The sequence below is a fragment of the Stegostoma tigrinum genome, chromosome 28, assembly GCF_030684315.1.
Source record: "Stegostoma tigrinum isolate sSteTig4 chromosome 28, sSteTig4.hap1, whole genome shotgun sequence".
Classification (NCBI taxonomy): Eukaryota; Metazoa; Chordata; class Chondrichthyes; order Orectolobiformes; family Stegostomatidae; genus Stegostoma; species Stegostoma tigrinum.
This window is the reverse complement of record NC_081381.1, coordinates 46,931,598-46,944,790: the sequence shown is the minus strand read 5'-3', so window position 1 is coordinate 46,944,790 and position 13,193 is coordinate 46,931,598. Positions and strand designations below refer to the sequence as shown.

Sequence of the window (13,193 nt, the reverse complement as noted above, 5' to 3'; positions counted from 1 at the left end):
TTAACAAAACAAAGAACTGTAGATGCTTGAAATCAGAAACAAAATCAGAAATTGCTGGAAAATCTCAGCAGGTTTGGTAGCATCTGTGGAGGAAAGGCAAAGTTCACATTTTGAGTCCATTGACCCTTCTTGAAGTTCTGAAGCATTTGTCCAGCAATTTCTGATTTTCAACAGCTTAAAGTAATTCATTGGCTATGTTTAGTTCACATGAAAGTTGTTATATGAATACGAGTTTCTTCTGTCCTTGAAAGGCCATCCTTCATTCTTCAGACACATTCTTATCTGCAACTGAAGAATCATGGGAAAACAATCATTTGGGATTTGGTCAATAAATCTCAAAAACATATAAGATTTGTTGGCCAGATTCTGTGGATGGAATGCCATGTAAAAAAGCTTTATATAAAGAAGGAGGAGAGAGTTTCAATGATGAAGAGACAATGAGTAACATTTATAGAGGTTTATCTGAATCTTGTTTTCATTTTTTCTTTTGAAGTCAATATCATAACGCTGCCACCTGATTTTTTTTTTAAAATGAATCTCAGTGACAGATAACCCAATTTACAAGTGTTATCAGAGATAATGGGAACTGCAGATGCTGGAGATTCCAAGATAATAAAATGTGAGGCTGGATGAACACAGCAGGCCAAGCAGCATCTCAGGAGCACAAAATGGTATCATATGGCACCATATGGTATCAATGTGGACTTCACCAGTTTCAAAATCTCCCCTTCCCCCACTGCATCCCTAAACCAGCCCAGTTCATCCCCTCCCCCCACTGCACCACACAACCAGCCCAGCCCTTCCCCCCCACCCACTGCATCCCAAAACCAGTCCAACCTGTCTCTGCCTCCCTAACCGGTTCTTCCTCTCACCCATCCCTTCCTCCCACCCCAAGCCGCACCCCCAGCTACCTACTAACCTCATCCCACCTCCTTGACCTGTCCGTCTTCCCTGGACTGACCTATCCCCTCCCTACCTCCCCACCTACACCCTCTCCACCTATCTTCTTTACTCTCCATCTTCGGTCCGCCTCCCCCTCTCTCCCTATTTATTCCAGTTCCCTCCCCCCATCCCCCTCTCTGATGAAGGGTCCAGGCCCGAAACGTCAGCTTTTGTGCTCCTGAGATGCTGCTTGGCCTGCTGTGTTCATCCAGCCTCACATTTTATTACAAGTGTTATCAACCTGTTTACCCTTCTCCAATGATGTGGCTGTGAATGTAATGCTTTTTTATGCCAACCTTTAGAGTCTCCGGAACATTATCACATGCAGAATATCCATCTCTCGGTTCATCTCCAACCCTTAAAAGCATGGAATAAATCACGATTAAATATGGTGATTCAGCCAGTACAACTCATCGCTTTCCATTCCCAGCTCTGACTCTCCCACGGCTGTATTTGTATGTAAAAGTGCCTCTATTTTGGCGACTTCACCTGAGGGGTTAGCTTCGACTAAAATTGAGACACTGAGTCAGAAGATTGCAGTTCGAATCCAATCTGCCCTCTGAGGTGGATGTAAAAGATTCCATGACACTCTTCAGAGCAGAGCAGAAAACTGCCCAAGACACCACTAATTAATGTTTATCCCTCAAGCAAGGTCACAAGAACAGATTATCTGGTCATTATCACATTGCTAAATGTGAGGGCTTCTTGTGTGTAAGTGAGCTGTTCCCTTTCCAACACTGTAGGACAGACTAATTCAACGTACTCAATTGACCAGTGTGTGTTGTGGTATATACTGAGGTCAGGAGAGACAGCATTGTATTATGATGAAGATGGATATAATATTGAGATGGTAATGTACATCGTGTTTTAACAGTAATGTCAGTAGTCGTGCATATGAGACCGCGATAAAAGGCCGGAGTAGTCGGTAGCAGTGAGAAATGTACTGACAGATGACAGGATTGTGTACAGTACGTAAACAGTAGAGTATACAGAGACCATTAGAGTCACTTCCACTCGTGGGCATGGGGAAATCATTAGAATCAAAAAGTATTATGGTAAAGAAAGAGATAACACAGTGTGGAGCTAGAGGAACACAGCAGACCAGGCAGCATCAGAGGAGCAGGAAAGCTGACATTTCGGGTCAGGACCCTCCTTCAGGAAGGATCTTCTGAAGTGGAGTCCTGACCCAAAACGTCAGCTTTCCTGCTGCTCTGATGCTGCCTAGTCTGCTGTGTTCCTCCAGCTCCACACTATTATTTCTGACTCCAGCATTGGCATTTCTTACTATCTCATGGTGCAGAAAGAGGCCTTTGGCCCATTATGTCTTTGCAGGCCCTCAAAAACCTGTTGACTATGGTCTTATTTGACCCACTGACCCACTGACTTGTTTGTTATGGGTTTCAAGGGTTCAACCAAGTACTTCTTAGCTGTTGTGATAATTCCAGCCTTACCACCTCTTTAGCCAGTGATTTCCAGATAGCCACCAACCTTTTATTTAAAAAAAGTTTTCCTTAAATCCCCTTTAAATGAGCCATGCCAGCTAGTTTTTGACCCCTTTATTAAAGGGAAAGCCTTCTTTCTATTTATGCCCCTCGTTAGCTTTGTACACCTAAGTCAGGTCCCCACTTAATCACCTCTGCTCTAAGGCAAACTGATCCCATCTCTTCTTTGAAATACATTAGCCCAGGCAACATTACAGGCCACAACTTACCAGAAGCAACAATGGTGCCATCTATCCAATGTGCAGAAGTTTAAGCCACAAGTCTAGTGGTAACACAAAGCAATATTATTATCCCTTCCAACTATATTATGTTTCCCAGATGTGGTCGGACCAAAGTGTTACAAAGACTTGGCATAATCTCCAATATCCTGTGCTTCTATAATTCTGTTTATTTTTCTTTTCTGACTGTATATTCCAATATTCCATGCAGCATTGACTCATACAACCCAGGAAGGCCCAGTCCTTGAGCAACTGTGCAAACAGTAGTAGAGGTACAGTTAGCCTTTGCTGAGAAGTAGTAGCATACACCATCACTACAGAGCACAGAGAAGATTTAAGATCAAAATCTTGATCCCAGAAGGTGTTGCTGATCAGGACCTAATTGATTATACTTCTAATTGTTAATTTATCCTCCAGCTGCCCTTGAAACAGTGGGCTACATGACACTACCGTATCTAAATCCTGCAGCATAGACTCCCCCAGTCTCCTACAGGTCTGACCTGAATAGGCAGGCGTACAACTGAAACAATTCTGCTCCAGGACTTTGGTGGGTGCCAGGGATGCTGACATCACGGCCAGCGATTACCTCGCCCTCTCACATGTTAGGGGCTTACAGTAAAGTTCCATAAGTCGGTCCGTAAGTGTGCTAATTCTTTCTACTGGATAATATTCACAACACCATAGAAGGAGGCAATTCAGTCTGTCATGTTTTGACTGGTTCTTGAGCTATCTATGAGAGTCCATCTCATACTCATTTCCCAAAGCCTTGCAAATGTGTGTTTTACGGATATTGATATTTATTTGTTTCCAAGGCCTTGAAAGTTGTTGACGTGTCTTTGTATTAGTACAGATATTTTATATCTAGAGACCATGAGTGAAATAAGGAATTTGCAAAACTGCTCTAAAAGTTAAAACTTCTTGTTCAGGGAGGAAAGATCCCAATCCGCTGGACAGCTCCCGAGGCCATTGCTTACCGCAAGTTCTCCTCAGCCAGTGACGTCTGGAGTTATGGAGTTGTAATGTGGGAGGTGACATCGTATGGAGAGAGACCATATTGGAACATGACAAACCGAGATGTAAGTACGATATCCCTCTTCCCGTCTGTATTGAATTTACTGATGGTGTATGCTGCTGTTTCACAAGAACATTTTGTTCACCACTTAAACCTTGAAATAACTGTTCTTGTATGGATTCACCCCTGTATGAGATTGTCATTGGAATCATTTAATTATTCATGATTTTGTTTTAATTGTCAGTAAACAGTTCAAAGTGGCAGAGATACAGTTGAAACTATCAGTGAGTTGTATTTTGTCACATTATAAACTGCAAACAATTCACGTAGATATTGACACACAAACGTACATGTACATACAGGCACTTTCACAGAGATAAAATACACAGATGTACAGATACATGAATGCACATTCACATAGATGTACTCACTAACATACCTTCCTATAGACACCATTAAACATACTCTAACACAAACACGGATACACATGTTTACAGATACCTCAGCAATACATAAATATAAAAACACACATGCACACAAACATCCATGTGTGCACAGACACACATACTCCAGAAACACATGCTCATGCAAATGTGCATATTTGGGCAGACACAGATGTGCACAGACATGCACACACAAGTACACAGGCACATACATTCACGTATATTAGATTAGATTAGATTCCCTACAGTGTGGAAACAGGCTCTTCGGCCCAACAAGTCCACACCACCCCTTGGAGCATCCCACCCAGACCTCCCCCAATAACCCACACACCCATGAACACCACGGGTGATTTAGCATGGCTGATCCACCTAGCATGCGCATCTTTGGACTGTGGGAGGAAACCGGAGCACCCAGAGAAAACCCACGCAGACTCAGGGAGAATGTGCAAACTCCGCACAGACAGTTATTCGAGGCTGGAATTGAACCCGGGTCCCTGGTGCTGTGAGGCTGCAGTGCTAACCACTGAGCCACAATGCCACCTGATTTATCCTACTCAAATATAAACACTCACCAAGTCACCCACACAGACAGGCAGATGAAACACCTTCACGCAGGTACAGACATGCAGAGGGAGACACAGACATGCAGAGAGAGACAGTTTTAAAAAGAGACACATGCATTCACATGTGCATAAATGTGCATAAAACAAACACAAACACACACTCACTCACATTCTCACACAATCATACTGACCATCTCACACAATCACACTCTCACTCACACACAAATTCACTTACCATCTCACATGAACACACTCACCCCCTAACACGAACAGACTCTCACTCACAATTACATTCTCACTCGCACACATATGAACACACACTCACTCATACACACACAAACACTCATACCCCCTCCCTTCCTCTCACACACAGTCACATACATACAGTCACACTCACTCTGAATGTTGGCAGCTTTGCCTGCGGTTAGTATCACCAGTTATCGGACAGCATCCTGTTGCAGGCTTCAGGAGGAGTTACTGCCTGGAGCTCAGGTACCAGAGTTACTGTTATTCAGATGCCCAGAGAATGCAGTAATCATTGCCAATTTTCCAATGACAGCAGCTGTTGCTCCAGTGAATCAGCTGTTTTCTACTGGTCTTTGTGTCGACGAAAGACACAACACAACACAAGCTGCTTCCTAACTATATTCTAAAGGGAGGCCAGAGATTAACAGCTGGCACTGTACCACTGGATAATGTCACAAACCATTCCAACATGGCTATTCTTTTGTGAACTTTAATTCAGTTTTTCAAAAACGAAAATCTGGATTAGAAAGCCGTTTTCCCTGATGTGTTCAATAAGCTGTCTGGTGCTTCCTCATTAGGGAAGGAAAGCTGCTGTTTCTCCCCAATGTAACCTACATGTAACTTGACTCCCATAACAAAGGAACTGCCCTGTAGTGAGCTCCTCACTTTTATCCCCAAAAATTAACAATAAAACTGGGTATGGTAGCAACCCAGACATTATATTGGGACATGACAAAAGGACACCCCGTCCACTCAACTCCATCAAGCCCTTCTCACTAATGCATGGGGATGATTGTTGACATTGGGAGCAGTGCTCCACAAACTGGTCAAGCCAGCATCGGGTGTGGTCATATAGCCAAGGCATGTCAATCACCATCTTTGGCTATGCCCTGTTTCAGTGCCAGGACAATTCCAATAGAGTTGGTGACACAATGGTATCCAGTGAATCAGATCACATCCATATTTAACACCACTTGGAAGAGGTATTGTGGGTCACATGTACTTTGATGGTGGGGGTTGGGGGGGGTGCTTCATTGGCCATCACCAAGAGGAGCTGTGTAGCATCACGACTGACCAAACTGTCCAAGTCCTTAAAGGAAATGTACCAGACTGGGTTTGAGGCAAGGGAAGGGAACCTATAAGAGAGAAAATCTACTTGACCTCATTTCATCAATGAACCAGAATCCAAACATTACTTGGCATCATCCAAGACAAAGTTACATGTTTGAGTAACACCTCACCCACAAACATTCACTCCCTTCTCCTTCAACACACAGCAGCTGCTATGTGTACGATGTACAATATGCACTGCAGAAATTCACTTTGGCTCCTCCAACAGCACCTTCCAAACCCACAATTATTATCACTTAGAGAAAAAAAGCAGCCAATATATGGGAACGCACATAAGTTCCTCCCAAATGACTCAGCATTCTAACTTGAAAATGTATTTCTCATGGAAAACCGTATCTGAAGACACTATTCAACCACATAACTTTAGCATCAGTTCAAGAATGTTTGTTGTCACCTTCTCATGAATAGCTTTGGACAGACAATAAATTGTAGGCTTGGCATCAATGCCCATATCTTTTGACAGATCAAATAAAAAAGGTAATTGGTCATTTTTACTCAGTATGAAACTGGAGAAAGACAACAGGCCAGGCAGCATCAGAGGAGCAGGAATGCTGACGTTTCGTTTTGGGTCTGGACCCTTCTTCAGATATTCTGAAGTAGTGTCCCAACCTAAAACATCAACTTTCCTGCTCTTCTGATGCTGCTTGGCCTGCTGTGTTCCTCCAGATCCACACTGTGTTATCTCTGACTCCAGCACCTGCAGTTCTTACTATCTCTGATTTTTACACAGTGTTGTTTTTGGAATAATATTGTTCATCTTTGCCAGTCATTTCAAACAAACAATAGCATCCCATTCCACACTGCGGCTGGCTTTCCTTTCATTTCAGTCGAGAATTGGATCTGGCGTAAAGTCGGCTGCCAGTTGGCAATCACCCATTTTGCTTTTTGGCAAAGACTAATTTCATCACCTTTGAGTGTGCACAAATACTTTCCACATTTTCACGTTCAGACTAGTCAGGCAAGGGAAGTGGAGATCAGATCTCTTCTCCCCATCCCGACCCCATCACCACGAACCCAGTCCCAGGCATTCTGCTTCCAGCCCTGTCTGTCCTCACTGCTTTACCAGCCCCACGTACTTTCTCTTCAGCCCCACCCACAGTCCTCCTATCCCCATATGATCTGTCTTCCTCTGCAACTATTCTCTCGTCACCCCCAACCCCACTTAGTCTCTCCCTCCCACCCTCTACAAACCCTATCTGTTCTCTCACCACCATCCCTTCCCAAGACCCACATGCTGTCTCCACCCCACACCTCCACAAGCCCTCTGTTCTCTCACCAGACACTCCAGGCCCATGTGCTCTCTCTTCCCCATTCCCTACGAGCCCTGTCTGTTCTCTTACACTTTCTAGCCCCATGTATTCCCCCTTCCTCCAATCTGACTATTTCAACGGTGCGCCTGTTGTGTCCACATGTGTGATGTGGACCTTGTAACAGCAATGTAGAGAGTTGGACCCATACATGTGCTCATTCCCTATTGAGTGTACATGCCCACTTGTCCCACAGTTCAGTATCTAGCCATCTTTGTCTTAAAAAGCTTGAGTGGCCCTGCCTGCTTTGCAGTTGGGGAAGAGAATTCCAAACATTCATGACTCCTGAGGGCAAATATCATTTCACCTCTATCATTGGATCTTATACATTTCATTAAGATCACCTCTTTATTCTTTTAAACTCCGACATTTAAAGGCCTAACATTTCCTGATAAGCTTAGCCACAAAACCCTGGGAACAGCTGAGTGAGATTTCTCTGAACTACTCCAGATATATTTCTAAATTTACTTAATTTCAAATTGAAACAATTTACTGTATGATTTCTTTCCCATATGGGGATCATGTCTGGCTCCCTGGTCAGTTGCCATAAATTTGATGTGCTCTGGCTGATGATCTTTCTGCCAGTGGAAATGTAAACACTTGTAAGTGATGTGTTAAAATTCAGATGCTGTCTAACAGAGACTGTTCAGTCCAGATGTTGCTTGTACAGGTTTTTGTCCAAAGTCTGGACAATGCAATGAAAAGATTGAATTAATGCCATTTTCTTAGAACATCATGTTCTTCAGAGAATACTAAATTACTATTTTTTTCTCATTTTTAAAATATAGTTTTAGGTTTAAGTACAAAACCTGTTGCCAGAACATGATTATCAGTCAATAAATGTAAAGTGCCCAAGGCTCCAGCTTGTTGAATAATTGACACACTGAAAGATGGCTGACCCCAATAAACACTGAACCTGAGAGTGACATCCACATGCATTGAACAAATAACCATTGTTCACATGTGTCTGTTGACAAGCTCTTCAACTCTACATCATCTTGATTTTGTTTGCAAACCTTTCAGTGATCTTGTTTCACCCTACCTCTGTCCTAGCTCCACAACTTTCTGAGATCTCAGCGCATCGCCTTTTGTGCAACCCGGATTTTAATCAGCCTTACCCTGGAGCGATCCAGCTGCCAAGCTCCTAAGTTCTGGAATCTCTTCCATAAACTCTGAGCCTTTTTTTTACATCTTTTAAGATGCTTCTTAAACCTTGACAATTGACCAAGCTTTTAGCCATCCATCCTGATGTACCTTATAGAATTACAGAATCCCTGCAGTGTGGAAACGGGCTGTTTGGCCCATCAACTCCACACCGGCCCTCTGAACAGCATCCTACCCAGGCCCACACCAATACCCTATCCCTATAACTGCATTTTACATGGTCAATCCACCTAGCCTCGCATGTTTGGACAGTGGGTGGAAACTGGACTACCCAGAGGAAACCCATGCAGACATGGGAAGAATGTGTAAACCCCACACAGACAGTCGCTTGAGGGTTGGCCAGTAAGCTAACACTCCTATAAAGTGCTTTGTAGCATTTTATTACCTTAAACATATTATGTAAAAACAATTTACTGTTGTGTTTTCATCCAGTATAATTTTTTTTTATAATTGGAGACATCGTATTCAGGAACAGAAAGATTTAATGATCTTTTACATCTTAACTGTGAGGGTTGAATCATATTAAGCTTTTTGGACCTAGGATGCCCAGTGTGTTACTGAAACAAAAAGAAATAAAACCATTTAATTTCAAGCTTTTCTTATTCCTTCAATATGCTTCAACCTTTTGATACATTCTTGATCCCTTTGGCTATGTCAAGTCATAACTGGTGTGACATGATGTGGAATCTAAAAGTTACTTCTTTCTAAGTAGCTGCTGCAGTTCCTCCCAATCTGTTACCCATTACAGTGATAGCGTTTTACTTTCAGCAGGGTATTTGCACCTGATGAGATGATACTTCTGTTTAGCCATGGGAACTGTAGTGCTGAAAGATTCAATGAACATTTACTTTAGCTCCTAGTAAATACGCTTATATTATTGTTATAGGCACTGCCATGTCATCAAACCATAGAGATCTACAACACAGAAGAAGTCCCGTTGGCCCATCGCAAATATGCCATTCGCAAACAACTACCTAACTATTCTAATCCCATATTCCAGCACTTGATCCCATAGACTTACATATCTTGGCATAAAAAGCACACCTAATCACTTCTTAAATGCTATGAGGGTTTCTGCCTCTGCCACCCTTACAGGCAGTGACTTCCAGATTTCCATCAATCTGTTGGTGAATGAGTCTTTCCAGTATCCCATCTAAACCTTCTGTCAGGGCTGGACCTGAGCAATTTAGTTACAAATTGTGGTATGTTTCCCTCATCTACAAGAAGGCTCAGTAAGATGGAGGCTGAGATCTTCATGCTATTGAGTCACATGTTACGATGTGGTGATGGTACCATGAGCATGTCTCTTCAAGAAATACTGCATGCTGGAATGGGAAGTAAACACAACTGTAACAAGCCATTAGGCACACATGCAGAGGAAATAAGAACCAGAAATGTAAGCAGACGTCAGGCCTTAGCTGTGGTAACAGAAAGAGAGTTAACATTTGAGGTCAGTGACCTTTCATTAGAACCGGAAATTTATAAATGAGGAGGAATGCAAACTGTGTACGTTCTGAGTTCGAATGGAGTTAGAAGTCATTAAATAACTAAAGGGACGATAAGAACATAAGAACTAAGAGCAGGTTCCTCGAGCCTGCTCTGTTATTCCATATGGCACAGTTTGATGTCAGAAAATAAATTTGAGTTCAAGGCAGACACTGAGAAGAAGACAAGGTCAAGCCTTCAGACTTAGACTTCAACATAACCTTCCTTCTTATATTATAATAAATACCATTATACATAGTAATCTCAGAAATGCCGGGCACTATCTAAGGAGTAGAGTAAGCTACCTTCTTCATGTATTCACTATTCCCAATTGCTGTTAATTTCTTCAAGCGTGTTTGAACTCTGCCCTCACTGTGCTATTTTCATGTTAGCTCAGCTCGGTGACATTATCAGATGGTTGCTCCAGGGTCCCGAAGCCCAGCTTTTTAGCTGCATCCTCATAGAATACAAAGTAAATATGGCAAATACAGAAACAGAAGCTGGGCCTAACGGGCATGTAAATTAATATCAGAATCACAGGCAAGGTGGGGTCCTACAATTTTACCTCACTCCTAGTGAGAAGAGAACTTACTTGTATTAATTGAACCCTGAACTGTCCCAATTGATGTGGGGAAGTTGTCAGTGCAGCGCTGACTTCTACACTGACTTTGCAAAAATAGCATAGTCCTTCAGAACAATCTCTAAGCATGACATTGCAATTTTGCAGCTCCTTTTCCTCAAGACCCTCTGAAGAACATTGTTGAATCAGTGCTAATTGTCATTGAATTATTGGATTATTATTCACTTCTATAATCTATTTTCTTTGCAGTAATAGACTTGTGTCTAACTGATAATGGATTTATTCTGCTCCAGATTGCCTCATGCAAGGTTTTTAATGGATCTAAGCAGCTGCATTTGTACAGTTTGTAATATTTTCTTAGTAATTCAAGATCACTGGAAGGGAGTGCAGTCAGTCACATTATGTTTATTAACCTTTTATCTGCCATGATAAAGCTGAATTTAGCCTAATCCATAATGGGGGAACAAAACATAAATGAAGTGTTTGTAAGTAATTGCAGACAGTGCACTGTGGAGAACGTGGATCCACTCCAATGAACTCAATGTGTTTGAAAATCACAGCTGCTACTGTCAAACTATTATTACTACCATTATTATTTCTTTGCTCTGTACAGGAGAAGTTGTATTGCTGCTGTGATGATATAAATCACAGTTTATGATAGGCTTCATAGAAGTAACCAAAAACACCCAAAAAAATCCTCCTGCAGTTTTTGCATTAAGATTTCCATGCTCCTGACTGACTGAGGCTCAGTCTCCCCTTTTCAGATAATTGAGAATTACAGAGCTTGAGAAAAGGAGGTTACAGAAGCATACCATGCCCTTGTTCCTGTTCTCACCTTCGTCTGATGTATCACATTATGAGCAGCATGGATGGGGTGAATGGAAAGCAGCTGTTCTCCTTAATTGAACAGTCAGTAACAAGGCAGCATAATTTTAAACTGAAAGGCAGTAAGTTTAAAGGGGATTTGAGGCAAAATGTTTTCACTCACAAGGTGGTTGGGAACCTCACAGTCTTTAAAATGTACTTGGAGAGAGGTTAAGTGTCATAAGTGACTTAGGAGGCATAGAATGGGATAGCAAAATACAAGGGACAATCCAAATGAGGAGCTGGTTTAAGGAACATATATTGCGTGTCCTTGATAGGTATGTCCCTGTCAGGCAGGGAGGAAGTGATAAGGCAAGGGAGCCGTGGTTTACTAAAGAATTTGTATCTCTTGTTAAGTGGAAGAAGGAGGCTTATGTGATGTTGAGACGAGATGGTTCAGATGAGGCTATAGAGAGTTACGGATTAGCTAGGAAGGATTTAAAGAGAGAGTTAAGAAGAGCAAGGAAGGGGAGATGAGCAGACATTAGCAGGTAGAATAAAGGAGAACCCTAAAGCTTTCTATAAGTGTGTGAGGAATTAGAGGATGACTAGGGTAGGAATAGGGCCAGTTAAAGACTGAAATGGGAAGTTGTGTGTGGACCCTGTGGAGATCGGAGAGGTGCTAAACGAATATTTCTCATCTGTTTTCACTCAGGAAAAGGAGAATATTGTAGAGGAGAAGACTGAGTTATGGGCTACTAAAATTGAAAGGATCGAGGTTAATAAGGAGGAGGTGTTATCAATTCTAGAAGGTGTGAAGATAGATAAATCCACTGGGCTAGATGGGATTTTTCTGAGGATTCCCTGGGAAGCTAGGGAGGAGATGACAGAGCCTTTGGCCTTGATCTTTGACTCATCATCGTCTACAGGTTTAATACCAGAGGACTGGAGGATTGCAAATGTTTTGCCCTTGTTCAAGAAGGGCAGTAGAGATGACCCAGGCAATTATAGACCAGTGAGCCTTACGTAAATTGTAGGAAAAGTTTTGGAAAGGATTATAAGAGATAGGATTTATAATCATCTAGCAAGCAACAGTTTGATTGGAGATAGTCAACGTGGTTTCATCAAGGGTACATCATATCTCACAAACGTCATTGACCTTTTGAGAAGGTGACCAAGCATGTGGATGAGGGTAGGACAGTTGGCGTGGTGCCCACAGACTTCAGTAAAGCCTTTGATGAGGTTCCACATGGTAGGCTATTGGAGAAAATGCTGAGGTATGGGATTGAGGGACACTTAGCAGTTTGGACTAGAAACTAGCTTTCTGTAAGAAGGCAACGCATGGTGGTTGATGGAAAATGTTCAGCCTGGAGTCTGGTTACTAGTGGTGTGCCTCAAGGATTTGTTTTGGGACCACTGCTGTTTGTCATTTTTATAAATGACTTGGATGCAGGCATAGGTGGATGTGTTAGTAAGTTTGCAGATGACACTAAAGTTGGTGGAGTGGTGGACAGTGTGGAAGAATGTTGCAGGTTGCAGGGAGACTTGGATAAACTGAAGAATTGGGCTGAAAGGTAGCAAATGGAGTTCAATGCAGTTAAATGTGAGGTGATTCACTTTGGGAAAAAATAATAGGAAGGCAGAATACTGGCTCAATGGAAAGATTCTTGGTGGTGTGGATGTGCAGAGGGATCTTGGTGTCCATGTACATAGATCCCTGAAAGTTGCCACCCAGGTTGATAGTGCTCTTAAGGAGGCATACAGTGTGTTAGGTTTTATTGGTAGAGGAGTTGAGT

The 13,193-nt window shown here is 42.4% G+C and overlaps 1 protein-coding gene across 1 annotated transcript in view; it reads left to right on the top strand.

The window, feature by feature from the left end:
• The window catches only part of epha8 (eph receptor A8), a 495,908-nt gene that overhangs the window by 421,388 nt on the left and 61,327 nt on the right, over window positions 1-13,193 (top strand). Inside the window, exon 14 of the mRNA XM_048561609.2 lies at window positions 3,589-3,738. Coding sequence (XP_048417566.2) covers window positions 3,589-3,738 — 150 coding nt within the window. The remainder of the gene's footprint in view (window positions 1-3,588; window positions 3,739-13,193) is intronic.